The following is a 23295-nucleotide window of genomic DNA, read 5'->3' as shown; positions in this document are numbered from 1 at the left end:
GTACATGTGAATCTACTTACGTTATTTAGGGCATGTATCTATCTTCGTACAAAATAAAGATAGTAATTGGTATATAATCTTGAAGAGAGTGCAACTCCTTCCAATAATAATTTGATATATATATATACATGTATATAGCTGTGTTGTAAGCTAAAGTAATATCCGATAGTATAATACCTTAAAGTAATATCTTATACATGTATAAGTACATTTACATATATAGAGATGTTTTCATTTATTAAGGAATGTAACATCCATGTATATAGGCATTTAGCTTTCTTTTGGGTGATTTATGTTGGCAATAATGATGATTTTTATATATATATGATGTTTATACAGTTCTTTAACTGTATTACCAAATAGTAATACGAGTCTATCAATTAAAGAGTATATGTGTGCTGTTTGGTTATCCTTGGTCCAGATCTTGGTATGCTTTGTCCAATATTTTAAGTATAATTAATGTTTTAACCTTATGTACTTGGATATTAGCCTAATCATTGACATATATTATGGCCTAATTAATAATAACGTACAAAGAAAATGAAGCTTAGTGTGATTAAATTCAGGCATAAAAAATATGAGCAGATACAGCATTGATTTACTGTACTTGAAAATGTACTTACCCGATAATCTCTATAATGATAGTTTGCATACATGTAAACCGGATCTTAAGTCAATATTTATATTGATGCATTATGGTTTCCGGTGCGGTCCCGGTCAGCTGGACTCTTGTTTTACTCACACCATAGTCTGTATGACGTTGTAGCGTGTACTTTGCAAGTCCGTGAGAGTTGCAAGTTCCGCTTCCGGTACTTGTAAGTTTCACGGAGGGGGCACCGGTCGCCGTGAGAGTTGCAAGAACCGTGAGACTTGCAAGCCAGAACAGTTTGTCATTGGAACAGGTCATGAGTTGTGTGTTTTACGTCATTAAATATGTTAACAGATATTGCACTGTTACAATGATCGCGTTACAATGTCGGCGGCGACTGTCATTGCGTTTTTAGAATGACTGTGTACAAAATAGCCAGTGTAGGCAATATACTGTACCTGCATATCGATCGGAGTTAAATAAACTCTAAATTACGCCATAGGGTAATCTTACCTGCCGTGAAATATTGGTCAGATAATTATATATTCTACCTGCTGTTTTGCCTGAGGAGACAGAGGGAGGGAACCCCCGGAACAGCATGATCAATAGCCTACCCCTGACAACAGGAATCGGACTGTCGAGATGATGGGGGTGTCACCACAGGCAGCGACACTTGTTATATATCCCTGTCACATGTGGGCGTCACTGTATACTTTACATGAGCCAAAATCTGTTGTTTTTCTTTATTTGATGAAAGTATTTATGGACATATTCCAAATGAATATTTATAAACAACACAGTTTACTGAATTGTAAATCATTTTTAAATAAAAATAGAAAGGATTAAATAAATAATCGCATACCTCATGATGCATAGGACATAGCTGTTTTGGTGATACATGTAGCTCTCATATTATTTGAAAACAATAACCCACATTAAATCCTGGTACCATGAGTATAAACTATGACAAGCTACAAAAAAATAGTATTTGGGTTTTTACCTATTTAATTCAGATATCTGTATTCAAATAGAGATGCATATGCAAGCACAAGTTGAATTAAATGTCAAAAATCTGTTTTAGAAAATATAAATGTTATATAAAAATTGCCGTTACCGTGAGAATTGCAAGTCGCCAACAAAAAAAAAATCAATTGTCCATGTCTAAGGACATTTCACTGCATTTTTGTCACCCAAAGATACAAGTTCTTCATTCATGTTACCAGACACGGACCGAAAAAAACATGGAATTTACATCATTTTCAGAGAGAATGGTTTTGACAATTGAAGTTTGTTATTGCTATTTCTCAGAAAGCACTGAATTGATCTTTCTCAAATTTCATATGTAGGTTCCTCTTGGTGCTAACATTAGTTATGCATATTGCATTTTGAGACCAATCGGAAAACAATAAGGCCGATAGGCAGCCATCTTTGATTTTGTCAATTGAAGTTTGTTATCACTATTTCTCAAAAAGTGCTGAAGGGATCTTTCTAAAATTTGATATGTAGGTTTCCCTTGGTGGGTGGTTATGCATAATGCATTTTGAGACCAATCGGAAAACAATATGGCCGACAGGCAGCCATCTTAGGTTTTGACAATTGAAGTTTGTTATTGCTATTTCTCAGAAAGCACTGAATTGATCTTTCTCAAATTTCATATGTAGGTTCCTCTTGGTGCTTACATTAATTATGCATATTGCATTTTGAGACCAATCGGAAAACAATATGGCCGACAGGCAGCCATCTTGGATTTGGACAATTGAAGTTTGTTATCACTATTTCTCCGAAAGTGCTGAAGGGATCTTTCTCAAATTTTATATGTAGGTTCCCCTCGGTGCCTAGTTATGGATATTGCATTTTGAGACTAATCGGAAAACAACATGGCCGACAGGCAGCCATATTGTATTTTGACAATTGAAGTTTGTTATCGCTATTTTACAGAAGGCACTGAAGGGATAGAACAATCTGCCACAAAATATCATTCAAAACCTTGACATAACATCATTCAAACCAGGGCTCGCACACACGATAAAATCCTAAAACAATCACACAAATGTTTTTAACCTGAGCTCTCTCTTATCTAAAAGCTGGTAGCTAGATGGGGCGCTACATCAAATGTATAAATATTTTTTCAAATGCTAATGATAATGATAATTTGTGAAGCGCTTATAGGCATGGGATCCTCAAAAGTTTGAAAAGAAAGGCCTCATTAATTTTACAGGTAATCTAGGACCTTCATATTACATCTACAACTACGTATACATTAACCCATTGAAGATGTCAAATAAGATTACCCGAGTACCTATTCTGAAAATTAGCTGCCAAGACGCACTTGCAATCAAAAGTAGATATGAATTTCTTTTCTTGCCAATATTTTGTCCTAGTCCTAATAAGGTATTGGTGATGTTCCATACAAAGTTGACCATGTCCCCACTAAACAAAAGCAGTTAAAATAATTTGTTTTCGTTTGTGTCTTCAGTACTTTCAGTACTTTGATTACTGTATACTGCTACCTAGACATATTTAACACCGGCTTGCATTTCTCATGGTTGGATCATATTGGCTGAGTACTAAATAACCATTATAAACCATTAAACCAGTGATATTAGACATATTTAACACTGGCTTGCATTTCTCATGGCCAAATCATGTGTGCTCATTCCTAAATAACCATTATAAACCATTAAACCAGTGATATTAGACATATTTAACACTGGCTTGCATTTCTCATGGTTGGATCATATTGGCTGAGTACTAAATAACCATTTAAAACCATTAAACCAGTGATATTAGACATATTTAACACTGGCTTGCATTTCTCATGGCCAAATCATGTGTGCTCATTCCTAAATAATCATTTTAAACCATTAAACCAGTGATATTAGACATATTTAACACTAGCTTGCATTTTTCATGGCCAAATCATGTGTGCTCATTCCTAAATAACCATTATAAACCATTACACCAGTGATATTAGACGTATTTAACACTGGCTTGCATTTCTCATGGTTGGATCATATTGGCTGAGTACTAAATAACTATTATAAACCATTAAACCAGTGATATTAGACATATTTAACACTGGCTTGCATTTCTCATGGCCAAATCATTTGTGCTCATTTCTAAATAACCATTATAAACCATTACACCAGTGATATTAGACATATTTTACACTGGCTTGCATTTCTCATGGTTGGATCATATTGGCTGGGTACTAAATAACCATTATAAACCATTAAACCAGTGATATTAGGCATATTTAACACTGGCTTGCATTTCTCATGGCCAAATCATGTGTGCTCATTCCTAAATAACCATTATAAACCATTAAACCGGTGATATTAGACATATTTAACACCGGCTTGCATTTCTCATGGTTGGATCATATTGGTTGAGTACTAAATAACCATTATAAACCATTAAACCAGTGATATTAGACATATTTAACACTGGCTTGCATTTCTCATGGTTGGATCATATTGGCTGAGTACTAAATAACCATTATAAACCATTAACCCAGTGATATTAGACATATTTAACACTGGCTTGCATTCTCATGGCCAAATCATGTGTGCTCATTCCTAAATAACCATTATAAACCATTAAACCAGTGATATTAGACATATTTAACACTGGCTTGCATTTCTCATGGCCAAATCATGTGTGCTCATTCCTAAATAATCATTTTAAACCATTAAACCAGTGATATTAGACATATTTAACACTAGCTTGCATTTTTCATGGCCAAATCATGTGTGCTCATTCCTAAATAACCATTTTAAACCATTACACCAGTGAAATTAGACGTATTTAACACTGGCTTGCATTTCTCATGGTTGGATCATATTGGCTGAGTACTAAATAACCATTTAAAACCATTAAACCAGTGATATTAGACATATTTAACACTGGCTTGCATTTCTCATGGCCAAATCATGTGTGCTCATTCCTAAATAACCATTATAAACCATTAAACCGGTGATATTAGACATATGTAACACCGGCTTGCATTTCTCATGGTTGGATCATATTGGCTGAGTACTAAATAACCATTATAAACCATTAAACCAGTGATATTAGACATATTTAACACTGGCTTGCATTTCTCATGGCCAAATCATTTGTGCTCATTTCTAAATAACCAGTATAAACCATTACACCAGTGATATTAGACATATTTTACACTGGCTTGCATTTCTCATGGTTGGATCATATTGGCTGAGTACTAAATAACCATTATAAACCATTAAACCAGTGATATTAGGCATATTTAACACTGGCTTGCATTTCTCATGGCCAAATCATGTGTGCTCATTCCTAAATAACCATTATAAACCATTAAACCGGTGATATTAGACATATTTAACACCGGCTTGCATTTCTCATGGTTGGATCATATTGGCTGAGTACTAAATAACCATTATAAACCATTAAACCAGTGATATTAGACATATTTAACACTGGCTTGCATTTCTCATGGTTGGATCATATTGGCTGAGTACTAAATTACCATTATAAACCATTAAACCAGTGATATTAGACATATTTAACACTGGCTTGCATTTCTCATGGTTGGATCATATTGGCTGAGTACTAAATAACCATTATAAACCATTAAACCAGTGATATTAGACATATTTAACACTGGCTTGCATTTCTCATGGCCAAATCATGTGTGCTCATTCCTAAATAATCATTTTAAACCATTAAACCAGTGATATTCGACATATTTAACACTAGCTTGCATTTTTCATGGCCAAATCATGTGTGCTCATTCCTAAATAACCATTATAAACCATTACACCAGTGATATTAGACGTATTTAACACTGGCTTGCATTTCTCATGGTTGCATCATATTGGCTGAGTACTAAATAACCATTATAAACCATTAAACCAGTGATATTAGACATATTTAACACTGGCTTGCATTTCTCATGGTTGGATCATATTGGCTCATTCCTTAATAACCATTATAAACCATTAAAACAGTGACATTAGACATATTTGACACTGATTAGTCTTTCCCGTTGGCTTCCTATTACTGTATTGAGTTGATATACTGTCACAGTCCATAAATAATTTAATAGTGTGTTTTGAGAATTATCTTTGATATTCACTAAGTTGTTGGAAATGCTTGCTATTTAACAGGTGATGTCTTGTATCGGTTTATACCTGGAAATGTAAATGGAGCTGAAGTACTTCTAAGGGACAGAGTAGAAGCCATCCTAGCTGAATTCCATGGTAGTGCCTTTGGTGGACATAGCGGAATAAACAAGACTATCCAATCCATAAGGGCCAGATATTGGTGGTTTGGACTAACAGACACAGTGAAAGACTATGTAAGTAAATTGAATATAATGCAGTTGATCAGTTTTGTAATTTGGTTATTACAGTATGTTTCAAATGGGAATTAAGGAAGACAATTAAATATGTATTTTGATTGATTTTTTTTTAAGTCTCTGATCTGGTATTGTCTGAGCTTGACTTCTAAACTTTTGACATTATTTGATGAAATTATAGCATGATCACCAATTTGCAATGAAATGACTTTAGGTCACTGTGACAGGTAAAATAAGTGCAAATAAGTTTTAATAATAACGTCTCGTCCAGATAAAAGGATATAAGCTTAAGGTCATTTAAGATGTAGCTTCATCACCCTTTCTAAAGTGAAGTGTCATTGGAGTTTGGTGACCTTGATCTCAAGGTCAGAGATCAAGGTCAAAGGTGTGACTTAAATAATTGCTACATGTAGTATATCTAGTACACTTGTATATGTACTTCATGTCTATGCTGTAGACAACAAAAACGTCCAACATTGTCAACAAAAATGTCCTATAGACAAGAAAATTGAGAATTCATACTTTATTTAGCCCACCATCTGACAATTGAAGTTCCCTGATATTGCATTTAGGACCAATCTGAAAACAACATGGCCGACAGACAGCAATTATCGCTTAATCTCAAATTTCATACGTAGCTTCCCCTTGTTTGAAAAGTACTGGAGGGATGTTTCTCAATTTACACAGATTAGTAATATATTAGAGGAAGGGAAAAATAGAGAGAAGATCAATCTGTCATGAAACCTATAAAGATCATTCAATGGTGGTCGCCAAGATCCCTCTGGGATCTCTTGTTTTCAAATATACAAGTTTCCTGAAAATATGAATCATTTTTTGTTCACTGAAATTCACTTGCACACATCTATATATGGGCATATTAAGATTGTTTTCAGTGCTCAAGTGTCTGCATTCCTGGATGGAGTTTGTTCTTATTTCAATATTAGAGTTCTGTTAAAAAGTAAAACAAAGATTTTTTATCACACAGATCAAGTCATGTGAACCATGCCAGAAGTCAGACCCTCTGAAGCCAGGACTGAAACCTGAGTTAAAGCAAATCAAGGTATTTTAATATGAGATCTCATTGTTTAACTCATTTACTCTCTGATATAGGTATACTCATGAAATGGCTAAAACTCCCTAATGATGTCAATGAAGGGAATTGGCTGTGTTGTTACCTCGTACCCTGGCTCACATCACTAATTGAAATTTACCCTCTTCCTTATGGCAAAAATTGTCTTTAGGTGCTCAATCTTCACAACATTTAAAAGACATAATACATTACAGATTTCACAAGATATAGTAATGGCATTGATCATTGATTTAATAGTACAACATTTTTGATGGATTCAAACAATACCTTGTAATAAGAATTAAGCGGAATGATTTTTTCAAAGTACTTGAGAACTGACAGTTTTGTGTTGTAACACAATTAAGCTATGTTGATCAGAATTAAAGTAGTTTGCCAACTAAGCTCTTGGTGTCAAAGGTCAAGGTCAAATATATGTATCTCTTACTTATAAACATTAAATCATATGATGAAGCAAATACACAAGATGTGAAAGATGTGAAATACGCAAGATGTGAACTGATCAAAGGTCAAAGTCATGGTGTAGAGGTCAAAGTTACATTTTTAGGTCACATGAGACAAAGTCTCAAGTGACCTTTTCTAATCGCCTTTTATCTGCCGTCGTGTGTCGTGCGTCGTGTGTCGTGTGTCGTCCATCCGTAAACAATTTACATTTTCTTCTCCAAAACCACTGAACCAAATTCAATGAAATTTGGCAGAGAGTTTCTATGGCTAAAGGTCAACTAAAATTGTGAATTATATGGTCCCCATCCCCCAGGGGCCTGAGGGGCAGGGCCAAAAAGGGTCAAATTGACTAAAATTTCAAAAATCTTCTCTCAGATAAGGTGGAATCAAACACTCTTCATAGAGTAAACTTTACTATAGTTTGTATAGGGAAATCACATTTTGGACTATTATTTCAAAAATCTTCTTCTCTACTCTCAGATATGGTAGAATCAAACACTCTTCATAGATGGAAGGGTCTTGAAGGTGCTTTACCAAAATAGTGAATTTCATGAACCTGGGGTCTCACGTTTGCCCCTGGGGAGGGGGTAAACTTTACTATAGTTTCTATAAGGAAATCACATTTTGACTATTTTTGGTTGGATTTGTATTGGAATTCATTCTAACTTGGTTCAAATTATTAGCATAGGATGACAGTTTGATGGTATGTACATGTTGGCCCTGGTTGATGCCCAGGGGCTGGTGGGCATGCCAAAAAGGGTCAAATTGACTGAAATTTCAAAAATCTTCTTCTTACAACCCAATTAAGGTAGAATCAAATACTCTTCACAGATGGAAGGGTCTTAAGGTGCTTTACCATAATTGTGAATTTCCTAGCCCTGGGTTCTCACATTTGCCCCATGGGAGGGGATAAACTTTACTTTAGTTATAGGGAAATCACATTTTTGACTATCATTAATTTTGTTTTAGTTGTTTTGAAATTCACTATAAATTTGTTAACATTATCAGCATGGGTGACTGCTTAATGGTATGCACATGTTGGCCCTGACTGATCCCAAAAAGTGTCAATCAAATTTACTGAAATATTTAAAAAAAAAATCAGGTGACCGCCTCTTGTTTGTGTTATCACTGATTTACATTTTTCATGAGATAAGAAATGAAAGTTGGTTTGAATGTAAAAAAGGAATCCTTTTGCCAACTGTCACGGTCACTGGGTCAAAGGTCAAGATCTAGCTTTTTATTAATGACCATTTTGCCTAGACCTTATACAGTAAGCAAACTTAGTTGGAATTAAACAAGGAATCAATTGTCCAAAGATCAAGGTCACTGAATCAAAATCAAAGGGCAATTTAGTTGGAAAGTTCAAACAATGAAATGTGATCAAATTTCTCTAGGTTTGCTTTTGATCTCTGCCCCTATTTTTAGGTCAAGTTCAGTGACCATTTCTAATTTGGAGTTGCCCATCATTAGTAACCATTTTCACATTTTCATCTCTTTCTCAAGAACTTTTTCACATTTTCATCTCTTTCTCAAAAACTCCTGAACCATTTTTGATGAATTTTTTACAGAAATCTTTATTGGCTAAACAATTTAACCAAAATTTTAAATTGTATAATCCCCACCACCCAGGGCCCTCAAGGTGGGGCCAGAAGTGGTCAAATTAACTGATATTTCAAAATTTTCTTCTCCCAGACCCAGACATGGCAGAATCAAATATCATTGGCATTGGTTTTTCAATATTAACATTTTGATGCAAGTGTTTAAAGGCACATTTATATGTGGTGTTAGTGTCCCTGCAGTGTTATACTATCCCCTTTCAGAGTTAACCTTACATTTTTTTGGAAAAAAAACCCTGCTTTTTGATATCTTTTGGTGTTAACAGGCATTAATGCAGCATTAAAAATTGTATTAGAGTACTGATATTCGACATCTGTGTCCCTGTGGGGTTTAACCATCACATTCCTGAGTTGAACTGAAAGATATTTTGTGAATTTAATATGCTTTTTGACATGTTTGGCAAAACAATACCAATTGATATATTTAAATCATTTATTGACAAACATTTGCAATATGACTTATGTTGTTCTACAACAGCTCATCTTGTTAGGGATAGAATATCTTACGGGTATCTTATAGATATCTTCTGGTGTTTTATTGAAATTGTGACTTTCTTGTATATCCTACAGTAAATTTGGACTAGCCCCTCGATCCTTCAAGGGGATGGGGAGAGGGTGGATGATGTATATCCACTGCTCATACATAATTGACATAGAATCTTATCCCTAATTTCTCAACATCTTAAATCTTTATTTTCATTTCATGATGTCATCCAATCGAATATGGGTGTATTACATTATTTAACGGCAGGATGGGTCAGTTATGTGATAAATTTGTATAATTATTTCAGTACTCTGCGTAAGATGGTCAATGAGCATCAGACTAACTGGGATGCCTTTTTGGATGGAGCTTTGTTTGCCATGAGAACCAAACCACAATCCAGCACAAAGTACAGTCCATTCTTTCTTCTGTATGGCCGAGAAGCAAGGTACCCAAGTCAGCTCCCAAAAGACTTTGGAAACAACTTACAGGTTAGTTCCAGTACACTTTCCTGTTATTTTCAGCTCACCTGGCTTGAAGGGCCAGAGAGCTTATGCCATACAAAGTACAGCATATGTCAACATTTAAATCACTACTTGTCATAAAGTAATATATAGAAATTTAACCAAATTTGATCAAAAACATCCCTGGGTAAAAAGGAACAGATTTTGCATTAATGGTGAGTCTGACCAAATAACCCATACCCCATTATCATATATAGCCTTGCTTGTCATCAAGAAATAAACACAACCCTGTTATAGAAATAGGCCCTGGGGTTTTTAAACACCATCATGTTGTAAACATGATTTTCAGGTCTTTTCATACCCTTAGAGACATAACTATATACAGCATTGTTTGTCCTTAACAAAGAAAACTATTAATGAATTTAACTTGAACATTTTATTGACATTGGGTCAAATCAAACTAGGTGAGCAATACAGGCTCTCTGGACTTCTTGTTAGCCCACCATCATCAGATGGAGGGATATTCCTCAAACTGCATTTGTAGATTCCCCATGGTCCCTTGTTGTGCCAATTAATTTCAGTTTTACTTGAAAATTAATGGATTGATGGACTATCACTATAGGTCATGGTGACCTTGCTATTGTGATAATCTTTTGTCCTGTGTCGTGTCTGTTAGCTTTTCTTTGTGAACACAATAACTTGAGTAAATGTTTACCAAGATTGATAAGATCTCTAACAAGTTCGAAAATCAGAATAACTCAACCGTAACTTACAGAGTTATTGCCCTTTGCAATAATATTTTTATTGGACTTTGTGAACATGATAACTTGAATAAATATCAACTAAGTACCGGTATGTAGAAACTTTGTGTGCAGTGTAATGTCAATAAGATATCAGACAAGTATTAAAATTGGGATTTATACAACAATTACCAACAGAGTTATTACCCTTTGTAATATTATTATTAGACCTTGTGAACATGATAACTTGAGTAAATATTACGTAAGGTATGAATATGAAACTCTGTATATATTGTTATTGCTCTTTGTAATAATATTATTGTTGGTCTTTGTAAACAAGATAAGTTCACAAACGCTTATTATTGAACAGTAATTTGCAGAATTGCCGCCCTTTGTTATTAAATTACTATTTGTTTCTGTGAACATGATAACTTGGGAAAATTTGTTTGTGGCCTTATAATCAGAAAGATCTTGAAGATTTGGAAAATAACTGTGATGAAACTTCAGCCTTAAAGGACAACTTCAAAATAAGACTTATTCAATTGGTATGTAAAGAGTTATTGCCATTTTTAATTTTCTTATCAGACCTTTTGAATGTGATAGATAAGGTTTAATAGTAAGATCTGCATTTGATATATCAAGTCTTCTGTCATTTAATTAGCAAGTTTAGATGAGTTTAAAAATGACATTAATTCAATAGAAATTTATTGATTTATTGCCCATTTTTACTTATGGTTTACTGAATATAAATAGATTTTTATGGAATGTCGTACTTGGTATGCTGGAAGAATCATTCAAAAGCTAATCACAGTTAAGTGTCCATTTCATGATGTTCCAATCTAGTCATGATATGTCATCATGTACATGTAGGTGTGATTTATTGCCGTTTATCTTTTTAGTGTTGCTTTATTAAGAAGATTAGCAAAAATGTTCCCAGGAAAAAATAGTTCTGCAGTAAAACATTCAAAACAAATTTTAAAAATATATAGGTGCTATGCTTTTATAATGTATACATGAAGTTGCAGATTTGTGTGTGTTCTTTTTTTTTATTTGATACTCAAAATAAAAACTTTTTATCTTAATATTATATTTCAATTGTGCAAATGATATTTTTTTTCGTAAGTGTAGCTCAAACAGAATGGTAAAACTATATCAGGGATGTACAAATAAATTGAAAAAAAGGAACAAAAAACGCAGGACTTGTGCAAGTCTGCCAGTCTATTTTGCATTTGAATTGGGGCAATTTCCAACTTTTTAGGTCACCTGAGACAAAGTCAAAGTCTCAAGTGACCTATTCTAATCGGCTTTGTTCGTCGTGCATCTGTAAACAATTAAAATTTTCGACTTCTTCTCCTAAACAGCTGAACCAAATTCAATGAAATTTGGCAGGAAGCTTCTATGGCTATATAAACGTCAACCAAAATTGTGAATTATATGGTCCCCACCTACCAGGGGCCAGAGGGGCAAGGCCAAAAAGGGTCAAATTCAAAAATCTTCTTCTCAAATTCAGATATGGTGGAATCAAATACTCTTGTTCAATTTCTATTGGGATTCATTCTAACATGATTAACATTATCTGCCTGGGATGACAGTTTGATGGTATGCACCTGTTCAATACATCCATTATAGGGAATTATGTTACAATGGACTCTTGCGCAACTGGTGAGAAGTAAAGTTAATGGGATATTTGGGGATAATATAGCTTAATCATTTTATCAAGGGGTAAAGGTTTATAACACTACAAAATGTTCAGGTCGCAGAATTGTTGACGAAGAAAGGACATTATTTTCTTTTTATCCTGTTATGATGATGTGCTCGTAATATGTGTCCATAGTAATATATTTGTGAAATTAGTTGAAATAACGTTCGTTATGAATGTACATGTTGTAAATGTTTCAAAAATAGGCCTGGTAGAGTTTCAATTCAAGGCTCTGTTTAAAACGGCAATAAGTAAACTCAATGTGTTCCATTACTTATCAAACAGAAGAAAGTGGGCAAGTGTTCCAGCTTGTTAATATTGAATGAAATGACAAAAGGGAGTCAGTCTAATTATGTACTTTGCAAGAAAAAAAAAGAAGTAACCTTGCTCTGAGATTTTAATGTTCTTTTCTTTTTTAATTACCGAGAATGCTATTTTCAATTGATGCATTTCCATTTATAATAGTTTTCTTTTAACTGCAGGCTGATCATGAGGCATCGACAACAACGGAAGAGGCCAAACGTCAATATGTTGAGCAGAGGGAAGAAGCCTCGCTGAGGATTGCCCAGACAGCTAAGGTGAACATTGATAAAGCCCATGAAAAGCAAAAGAAAAACTTCAAAGAAAGACAGCGAAAAGGGAGGCGTTATGAGGACATTTGTGTGGGAAATATGGTTCTGATTCATAATGCAAGGAAGGCTGCTACAAAGAAGAAGGGAAATCTAGATCCGAACTACCATGGTCCATATAAAGTAGTCAATATAGATGGCAAGTGTGCCACTCTTCAGAACGATTCAGGACATACTCTAAAGAGGAAAACAAACATAGACCACCTGAAACTGTTCAAAGATCAGACCGCTCATGAGACAGATTTGTGTGCGCAGGACACCTGTGACAATACTTCTGAAGAGGGTACAGTTTCTTGTATGCAGGACACTGTTGGGAAATACATTGAAGATGTCAGTTCAGATGGCAGTCTGAATGAACTTTTTAAGTTTATAAGTGAACTGAACTTATCAAAGATATCTCTGAACACTTTAGGTTTTCAATATCACCACTGTCCACAACAGAGTTTCTTGAAGGAGGTTATCAGTGTATCGGAGGCAGAGTTAGAGTGCTTTGGTACACTATTGTTACCTCATCTGAGACATTTGGATTTGGACTTGTCAGTGAAAACATCAGTGGCTATGCTTACATCTGCAGTATGTGTTATGGCCAGTCATCAGTTTCAGCCACTGATGACCATTGCACAAACACTCAAGGAGGTACCAAGCCATCTTGAGGATGTTGACATTCACGAGATCCCACAACTCTACCCAACACAAAGACTCACAGTTGGCGGCGAGACACTAGAGGCGGTGGACATGGCAACTCTAGAGGATGGGAAGTGGATAAACGACAAGGTAAAAGCAGTTCTTAATTATTCAGCTTAAAAGCATTGAATTAAATTTGTATGTGCAATTTTTGGCTCGTCTCTTCGAAGAAGAGTGAGAGCTTATGTTAATTGTCACTCCGGCGTCAGCGTTGGTTTTTAAAATGTTAAATTTTTGGTGCGAGAGTTGAAAGGCATAGTAATTTATGGTAATATGATCCCTGTTGGGGTTAAACTATCCCCTGCTGGAGTTAAACTAAAAGATTTTTTTGGGGGAAAAAAACAGATTTTTGAAAATGTTTGGACTTAAAAAAAATTTGCGTTAAGGTTTTGGTGCAAGTGTTGAAAGGTATTGATACATCACTTTATAATTGTACTAGGGTGCTGATATTTGGCAATAGAGTCCCTATGTAGTAAGACAATCCCTTCCTGGTGTAAAACTTTAAAAAAGATGGATTTTATTCTTTTTAAATCTGTGTTTTTTTGTTTTTGTTTTTAAATCTTTGGACTTTGTGTTAAGTTTATGTTGTAAGTGTTGAAAGGCATAGTAATACATGGTATTAGGTTCCCTGTGGGGGTTAAGCTATCCCTTGCCAGAGTTAAACTGAAAGATTTTTTGGGGGAAAAAACACATTTTTAAAATTTTTGTGCAAATTTTGACAGCTATTAACACATCACTTTATGATTGTACTAGGGTGCTGATATTTGTTAAAAGAGTCTCTATGGAGTTACACTATTCCTTCTTGGGGTGAAACTGAAAATAAAACAATGTGAAAATGCTCACATTAGACAATTTATACCGGTCCACATTTTTCAAGGTAGACAACTCTCATTAGGATAATATTTTTTCAAAAAATTGAAGAAATATGTCCAAAAGCAATTACATTTGTATCTAATATATTCATTTAATCTACAACAACATAGCTTGTCTCCCGAATGTTTGTCAATGAATAATTTATATATATGTATAAAAATTGGTATGGTTTTGAAAATTCAAAAAACATAATCTGATCAAGTAAACAATAAAAATATTATTAATGCAATTTGCCAAACATTCCAATTAATATATTTTAATTATTTATTGACAAACATTTGCGAGACCAGCTTTGCTGTTCTCCAACAGCTCTTGTTTTCCTTCCAAGATTGATATTTTCATGTATCGGCTGATAAAAAATCTTTGATGGTCAGGTCTCGATTCTAATAACAAAACATATACTAGATGGTCACTCTGTGTTCTATTTATCACAACATATACTAGATGGTCAGGTCTGTGTTCAATTTATCACAACATATACTAGATGGTCACTCTGTGTTCTATTTATCACAACATATACTAGATGGTCACTCTGTGTTCTATTTATCACAACATATACTAGATGGTCAGGTCTGTGTTCTATTTATCACAACATATACTAGATGGTCACTCTGTGTTCTAGTTACCACAACATATACTAGATGGTCAGGTCTGTGTTCTAGTTACCACAACATATACTAGATGGTCACTCTGTGTTCTAGTTACCACAACATATACTAGATGGTCAGGTCTGTGTTCTAGTTACCACAACATATACTAGATGGTCACTCTGTGTTCTAGTTACCACAACAGATACTAGATGGTCACTCTGTGTTCTATTTATCACAACATATACTAGATGGTCACTCTGTGTTCTATTTATCACAACATAAACTGGACGGTCAGGTCTACGTTCTAATTATCTCTACAATGGATCTGTAAGATACCACGAATTTAAGATGAGATGTTAACAGGTAATATTGTATTGCTGTTTCAGGTCATCAACTCCTTCTTGGCACTGAAAAAGATGGAGCAGAACACATCAGAATCAAACAGACACATTTATGTCCTTCCCTCGTACACAGCCGTTCAATGGGATCAAGGTCACCTGGATCACTGGATGTTTAAGAAGGTAAATAATGGACAAGGAAAATCTTTCCATAATGTTCTCGCTATTAAATTTTATTCTTTCCTCACATAAATGGATGTATGCAAGGTAGATCAGAAATCAAAGATGGCCATCATGGCCTCTGATAGGTCAAAATTTAAATAGTATCTGATTTTAATGAAATTGGGTATTAGACACAGATTTAAATTTAAATATTTTTTGATTTTAATGAATTTGGGTATTGGACACCGGTCACTGTCGTAGCCTCATTTTCACAATTTAACAAAATGGCCTCCATTTCATGGCCTATGATTGGTGGAAGTTCAGATATTGTTCGATTTGAATGAAAATTGCTATGTAGGGGTTTTGAGGGATGCCAAACACATTGGTACGACTACTGGGGCATTTGGAGGACATGTGTAACGGAACCACATTACAATTAGCAGTTGTTATGGTTGAATTAAGATAAAAACAAGTGGTATAAACATGCATATGATCATTTTTCATCTATTAACCCACTGTAATCATATCAGGTCTTTAGCTGTGCATATTTAAATGTGTACTTAGCCTACTTAATTGTTATTATTTAGCAGGAGAAATTAACTTTTTAAATGCTGTGTTGATGTAAGAAAAACAAAGTCAAAATTAATTTTACCCATGTTACCCGACAATTTCTTTTAACATCTCACTTAATGTTAGTGTCAGGGCCAGAGGAAACTCAGATAAGGATCTTCTACATTGATACAAAGAATTACCTTCAGCTTATCAAATGTAATGTTGATTGAATTGAAGACTAATTAAATACATACTGACCAAATTTGGAATGCAACTTGGCACATATTGCATTTTTTGTCAACTTACAGCCCATGGTCTATATATACTAAGCAGAAATTTTACAATTCTATTTTGTTATTTTCAGGTTCAGTTCTCCAAATACACTCATGTATTCCTGCCAATATGCATCAATGGGAATCACTGGGTGTTGCTGGTTGCAGACGTAAAGCAAAGACTTGTCTACGTTCTGGACTCTATGAATGGGGAGGTTGGTCAGAAATGGACAAGGATGTGGGCAGAATTCATGGCCAATCGGGACAGACTTCCAGATGTTACTGAACAGTTTGGTGTGTGGAACTTCCCGGAGATCAGAAGCAGCAAACAGACCGACAGTAATTCATGCGGTGTGTTCACCCTGATGAATGCGGAATGCATTGCCAAGGATGTTCCCATAGCAGTCATGAGACAAGTGCATTGCCAAAGATATAGACAATATGTTAAGGCATCTTTGCTCAATGCTGGAGCAGCAAAGTCGGACTCTAAGTGTGACATGCCAGATTGTAGGATACCTAAAGGACACAAAAGATGGGTCCAGTGTTGCGTGTGTGGACGTTGGCTCCACACAAAGTGTTGCAGGATTCCGACAAAGGCAGCCATCGAGGAGGAATACGAATGCTGCTTCTGTGAAGCCATGTATAGATAGACATTCATAGCTTATTATTGCTACCAATTGGTTTGGAAAAGCTTCCTCTTCCAATTTCTATTAGGACTGGTCAAATTTGATGAACAATGTGTTATGGTGTAGTTTATCTGTCTGTTAATTTTTGTTATCTCCTACATTTTTCTAACAATCTCTTTGAAACTTGGTATTCATTATAATTATGATAGGAAATTGTATTACCCTGAAAAGGTTTTAATTTCATTATTTTTGAACAAGTTTATTTCAGTGATGAAAATTCTTGTCACATCATTCCTATTTTTATCCTGCCATCATCAGATGGTGGACTATTCAAATCGCCCTGCATCCATCATCTCTATGTCCATAACAATCCTTGTTATCATTATGTCAAAGTACTGGAGGTACATTTCTATAACATGATGAGTAGGTTCCCCTTAGTTCCCAGTTGTGTTAAAACAAAATGACTGACAGGTGGCCATCTTTGATTTTGAGAACTAGAAGATTTTTGTAGCTACATTGTATTTCTTAAAGTACTGGAGGAGTGTTTTGCAAACTTCACTTGTTCTTGTCATCAGATTATGAAGAGGGAAAAAAAAGAAATGGAAAAGTAATGAAATCAGTCTGACATAGAACCATTAGAGATTGTTCAATGGTGTACACCAAGATTCCCCTGGTCTCCTGTTAATTAGAAAAATGGATATAAATAATTTCTTGAAAAGTACTGAAGGAATATTGCTCAAATTTTGCTTGTAGGTTCCCATTGGTATCAAGTTGTGTCAATTCAATTTAGATTTTTGATGAGAAAAATAGAATGGTCGTCAGACACCCATCTTAGATTTGAAGAATTAAAGTTTGTTATATTATCACTATTTCTTGAAAAGGGATGTTTCTCAAACTTCACATGTACATGAAGGTTCCATTTGTTCTTTGAATCAGAATATTAAGAAAGAAAAAATAAGGGAGAGTTATAGAAGATCAGTGTGACACAGAACCGATCATTGAATTGTGGGTACCAATTTTCCCCTGGGATCACTCGTTAGCCTCAATTTTGAAAATTAATTGATAGGCTTTATATAAGATATGAAGTTGTTTCATATGAATGTTTCTACCCTTTGTTCATTTGAGCATTTTATAGTTGTCCTAAGATTTCCATTTTTTTGTGAACATGGAATGCATTATAGTCATAGTTATATTCCCACCACAAAAAAATTTTGGATTGGTCCAATGAATACTTTAATATTATTACTGGGGAGGGGGTAGACTTTACAATAGTTTATATAGGGATGACTTTCCACATTTTTGACAATCATTTAATTGTTGACATTTAATTTGTTAACATTATCAGCATTGGATGACAGCTTAATGATATGCACATGTTGGCCCTGACAGACCCCCAGGGACTGATGTGTGGGGCTAAAAAGGGTCAATTAGATTAACTGAAATATTTCAAATCTCAGGTGACCGTTAAGGCCCATGGGCCTCTTGTTAATTTGTAGATTTCTTTTGCATCTATTACATTTACTTTTTTGTAACAGAATCTGTATTATATTTTCTTGTGTCACAAGATTTGGAATTATATGTAAATTGTATATATCATTGCCACACCAAATGAAATTTTATGATTCATTTGTCAAGCTATGACTGTTACACTTTTCAGATATATAAGTCATTAAAAAGGAGGAAACATTTCAAAAACTATAGAAATGTTATATATATAAAAAATATTAAAACATTAAATTCAGTGAAGTTTTCTTTGATGTTCTACTTCTAAGATGTATGATCCCTGTGCTTGCTTTTGATGAAGTCTATTTGGAATTTCATTAGTAGGAACAATTGGAGTTACAAATACTTTGGTGTGGCCTTCATTCTCTAACTTACATATAAAGTTATTAAGTCACTTGCTTCGCTATGTAGCTTGTAGCTGTGACAAATGAAATATTCATTATAACTTTTCCTTTGTGCTGAATAAAATGTGAAAAGTACCATAATTATTTGTCTTGTCATGTTGTAACAGAGCTTTCATTTATTTGGATCTTGAAAGTGTTAAAAGCACTAAGACATAGTTGTTCAGTCTTCCATTTTGTAAAAGAAAAGAAAACAACATAAATGCTCATGTATTATATTCAATGTTTAATTTTATTGATGAAATGATATCAACATTTTAAATTGGAATCAAAACTTTTACCAAAGATTAAGGTCTGAACAACAATGTCTTTAGTGATCATCATGGGAAGTGAAAAATGGTCATTATTATAATAATAATCCTGCATGTTGAGGATTTTTACAATCATCAATATGAATTGACTTAGAATAGTATCATATTTAAAAGTAATATCAGACAAAATGGTCTTTTTAACTATCCTGCTAATGACTTCTTTGGCATTCTGGCTATGAAGAGGACATTCGCTGGTAAATATATATAATTTAATTTTGCTTGTAACAAGCATTTTCATTGGCTCAGAAAATTATGTTATCATCTCATAACATAAAAAAAAATACTGTGACGTCAGCGGAGTAATCATTCACGGGATTTTGTATTTATCGATGTGTTTTTAAATATCTGGAGCAAAATAAACATACTCGCGGTTTAAGAAAAGAGTACACCCCAGTTTTTTTGCGTTATTGCTCAATAATGTAAAAAAAAATATTACAGTTAACCCTTAAATTTAAAAATTCAGGCTATAATGAAATCAATTTTTTAAAAAGATGTGGTATACCTATTATTAGTTTGTATTTTTTATCCCCCACATAGGAAATTCCATAGCCAGAATGAGATAATTCAGCACTATCAGGGTATTGATTAATTAATAAATCTAATTTACTGAATTTGAAAATACTTCCTACACATTGACAGAACTAATGGATGGCAGTGCATAAAGTAACTCGTATGACACCTGAGACAAAGTCTCAAGTAACTTATACTAACTGTCTTTCGTCTGTCGTGCGTGCGACATCTCTTGTGCATCCATAAACTATTTACATTTTGCCTTCTCCAAAATCACTGGAACAAATATCGATATGGGTAAATTATTGTCCATTTCGGTAATTAAACTGACAGTTCATACAGCCGCTAATTGTGAATTCTTAAGAGAGAGAGATCGAGAGAGCATGTGATTTGAAATACTTCTTGGTCAAATAAACACAGCATATATTTTACATATACAGTGGGCATCGAAGAACATATTTGAGTTCATTCTCTCTGAAAATGATGTAAATTCCATGTTTTTTTCGGTCCGTGTCTGGTAACATGAATGAAGAACTTGTATCTTTGGGTGACAAAAATGCAGTGAAATGTCCTTAGACATGGACAATTGATTTTTTTTTGTTGGCGACTTGCAATTCTCACGGTAACGGCAATTTTTATATAACATTTATATTTTCTAAAACAGATTTTTGACATTTAATTCAACTTGTGCTTGCATATGCATCTCTATTTGAATACAGATATCTGAATTAAATAGGTAAAAACCCAAATACTATTTTTTTGTAGCTTGTCATAGTTTATACTCATGGTACCAGGATTTAATGTGGGTTATTGTTTTCAAATAATATGAGAGCTACATGTATCACCAAAACAGCTATGTCCTATGCATCATGAGGTATGCGATTATTTATTTAATCCTTTCTATTTTTATTTAAAAATGATTTACAATTCAGTAAACTGTGTTGTTTATAAATATTCATTTGGAATATGTCCATAAATAATTTCATCAAATAAAGAAAAACAACAGATTTTGGCTCATGTAAAGTATACAGTGACGCCCACATGTGACAGGGATATATAACAAGTGTCGCTGCCTGTGGTGACACCCCCATCATCTCGACAGTCCGATTCCTGTTGTCAGGGGTAGGCTATTGATCATGCTGTTCCGGGGGTTCCCTCCCTCTGTCTCCTCAGGCAAAACAGCAGGTAGAATATATAATTATCTGACCAATATTTCACGGCAGGTAAGATTACCCTATGGCGTAATTTAGAGTTTATTTAACTCCGATCGATATGCAGGTACAGTATATTGCCTACACTGGCTATTTTGTACACAGTCATTCTAAAAACGCAATGACAGTCGCCGCCGACATTGTAACGCGATCATTGTAACAGTGCAATATCTGTTAACATATTTAATGACGTAAAACACACAACTCATGACCTGTTCCAATGACAAACTGTTCTGGCTTGCAAGTCTCACGGTTCTTGCAACTCTCACGGCGACCGGTGCCCCCTCCGTGAAACTTACAAGTACCGGAAGCGGAACTTGCAACTCTCACGGACTTGCAAAGTACACGCTACACCGGCAACCGATGGATTGTTGTTTGATCTGGATTTTTTTTTCTGTGAGAGTATGACAGTACATGTACATGAGGGACTGAGTGAGTGTGCAAGTTTGTTTGGCTGGTGGTAAGTCTTTTTGACCTATTTCAATGATTTTACGTTTCCCGTTTGTTTGTATGTTTTTTTCTGTTGTATGTTTTTGTACTTATTGTGTCTCGTTTAAATTCCCTTTCTTTCCTTTCTTCTGTTCTATCAGGTCAGGCATTTCAATATGATACTCCAGATACATGTATGTACGCCGCATACTTGCAGGATTCAAACACGTTATCTGATCCACGTAGTCCTCTAAATGTAATATCTAGACATGTAGAAAATACTTTAGTGTATCCATGTTACCGATTGTCCAAGTTGACAATATTATTTCTTCATGCAATAGTTTTGATTTTATCAATCCATTTAGGGAGATTAGAGTTACTTTCTTATAACTTTTATGGAAGGAATTAAGATATTAACAGCAAATTGTCAGGGGCTTGGGGACAAATTAAAAAGGAAGGATGTTTTTTCATACTTAAGGGACAAAAGTTACAATATTTGCTGTCTTCAGGACACACACTTTACAGATGAAATGGAAAATATAATTCAATCAGAATGGGGGTATAAATGTTATTTTAGCTCTTTTAAATCTAATGCAAGAGGGACTGCAGTGCTGATAAATAATAACTTTGATGTGAAGATTTTTAAAGAAAAAAAAGATTTGACAGGCAACTTTTTAGCATTGGATTTAGAAATTGAAGGTAATAAAACCACATTAATCACTCTATATGGTCCAAATTTGGACACTCCTTCCTTTTTTGATAAGATCTCGGAAACTATCTCAGACTTTAATAATCAGAATTGTATAATTTGTGGAGATTTTAACTTAGTGATTGACCCTGACATAGATTATGATAAAAATTATAAACGGGTAAATAATCCAAAAGCTAGGGAAAAGATGTTAGAAGTTATAGAGAATTTGAATTTAGTTGATGTGTATAGAGAGCAACATCCTAATACCTCAAGATACACATGGAGAAAGAGTAGACCAATAAAACAAGCACGATTAGATTTCTTTTTAGTATCTGTAAACCTTCTACCAAGTATCTCTGATTCAGCCATAGATCCAGGATATAGATCTGATCATTCCTTCCCAAAAATAACTTTAGAATTTAATGAATTTAAAAAAGGTAAAGGCTTATGGAAATTCAATAATTCATTGTTGCATGATCAAAACTATCTTGAAATTATAAATGACACTATTGAACAAATCAAAATGCAATATAGTCTTCCAGTTTACAATCCTGAAAGGATAACTGATATCCCTGATTCATGTTTGCAATTTTTTATAAATGATCAGCTATTCCTAGAAACTCTTTTAATGGAAATCAGAGGCAAAACTATTTCCTACTCATCTTTTAAAAAGAAACAAAGTCGACTAAGAGAAAAAAAACTCCTACATGAAGTGCAATTGTTAGAAAGTCAAAATAATGTTGACATTGAAGTTTTAAATCTAAAAAAAAAAGAATTGGAAGATATAAGGTCACATAGAATTAAGGGCAGTATAGTGAGAGCTAAGGCTCAATGGACTGAGGAAGGGGAAAAACCCACTAATTATTTTTGTAATTTAGAAAATAGAAACTTTACATCGAAGATAATTCCAAAATTACAGCAAAATAATGGGGAAATAATAACAAAACAGGAAGATATTTTGACTGAGGTAAAAACTTTTTATGAAAATTTATATGGAATAGATAGTAACACCAATGAAGTAAATATTGATGAATTTCTTGATGAGTTTGATGTTC

General features: G+C 34.2%; 1 protein-coding gene across 1 annotated transcript; it reads left to right on the top strand.

Annotated features, from left to right (window-relative positions):
* The first annotated feature begins 9836 nt into the window (after positions 1–9836).
* On the top strand, positions 9837–19172 carry LOC117326136. Its single transcript, XM_033882769.1, has 4 exons — positions 9837–10046; positions 12941–13861; positions 15621–15755; positions 16651–19172. The coding sequence occupies exons 1-4, from the start codon at positions 9879–9881 to the stop codon at positions 17206–17208; spliced, it is 1782 nt and encodes a 593-aa protein (XP_033738660.1). The 5' UTR covers positions 9837–9878; the 3' UTR covers positions 17209–19172.
* Positions 19173–23295: the final 4123 nt, after the last annotated feature.

The sequence above is a fragment of the Pecten maximus genome, chromosome 4 (genome assembly GCF_902652985.1).
Source record: "Pecten maximus chromosome 4, xPecMax1.1, whole genome shotgun sequence".
NCBI classification, from domain to species: Eukaryota; Metazoa; Mollusca; class Bivalvia; order Pectinida; family Pectinidae; genus Pecten; species Pecten maximus.
The sequence above is the reverse complement of the archived record's forward strand: the minus strand, read 5'-3'. Positions and strand labels throughout refer to the sequence as shown.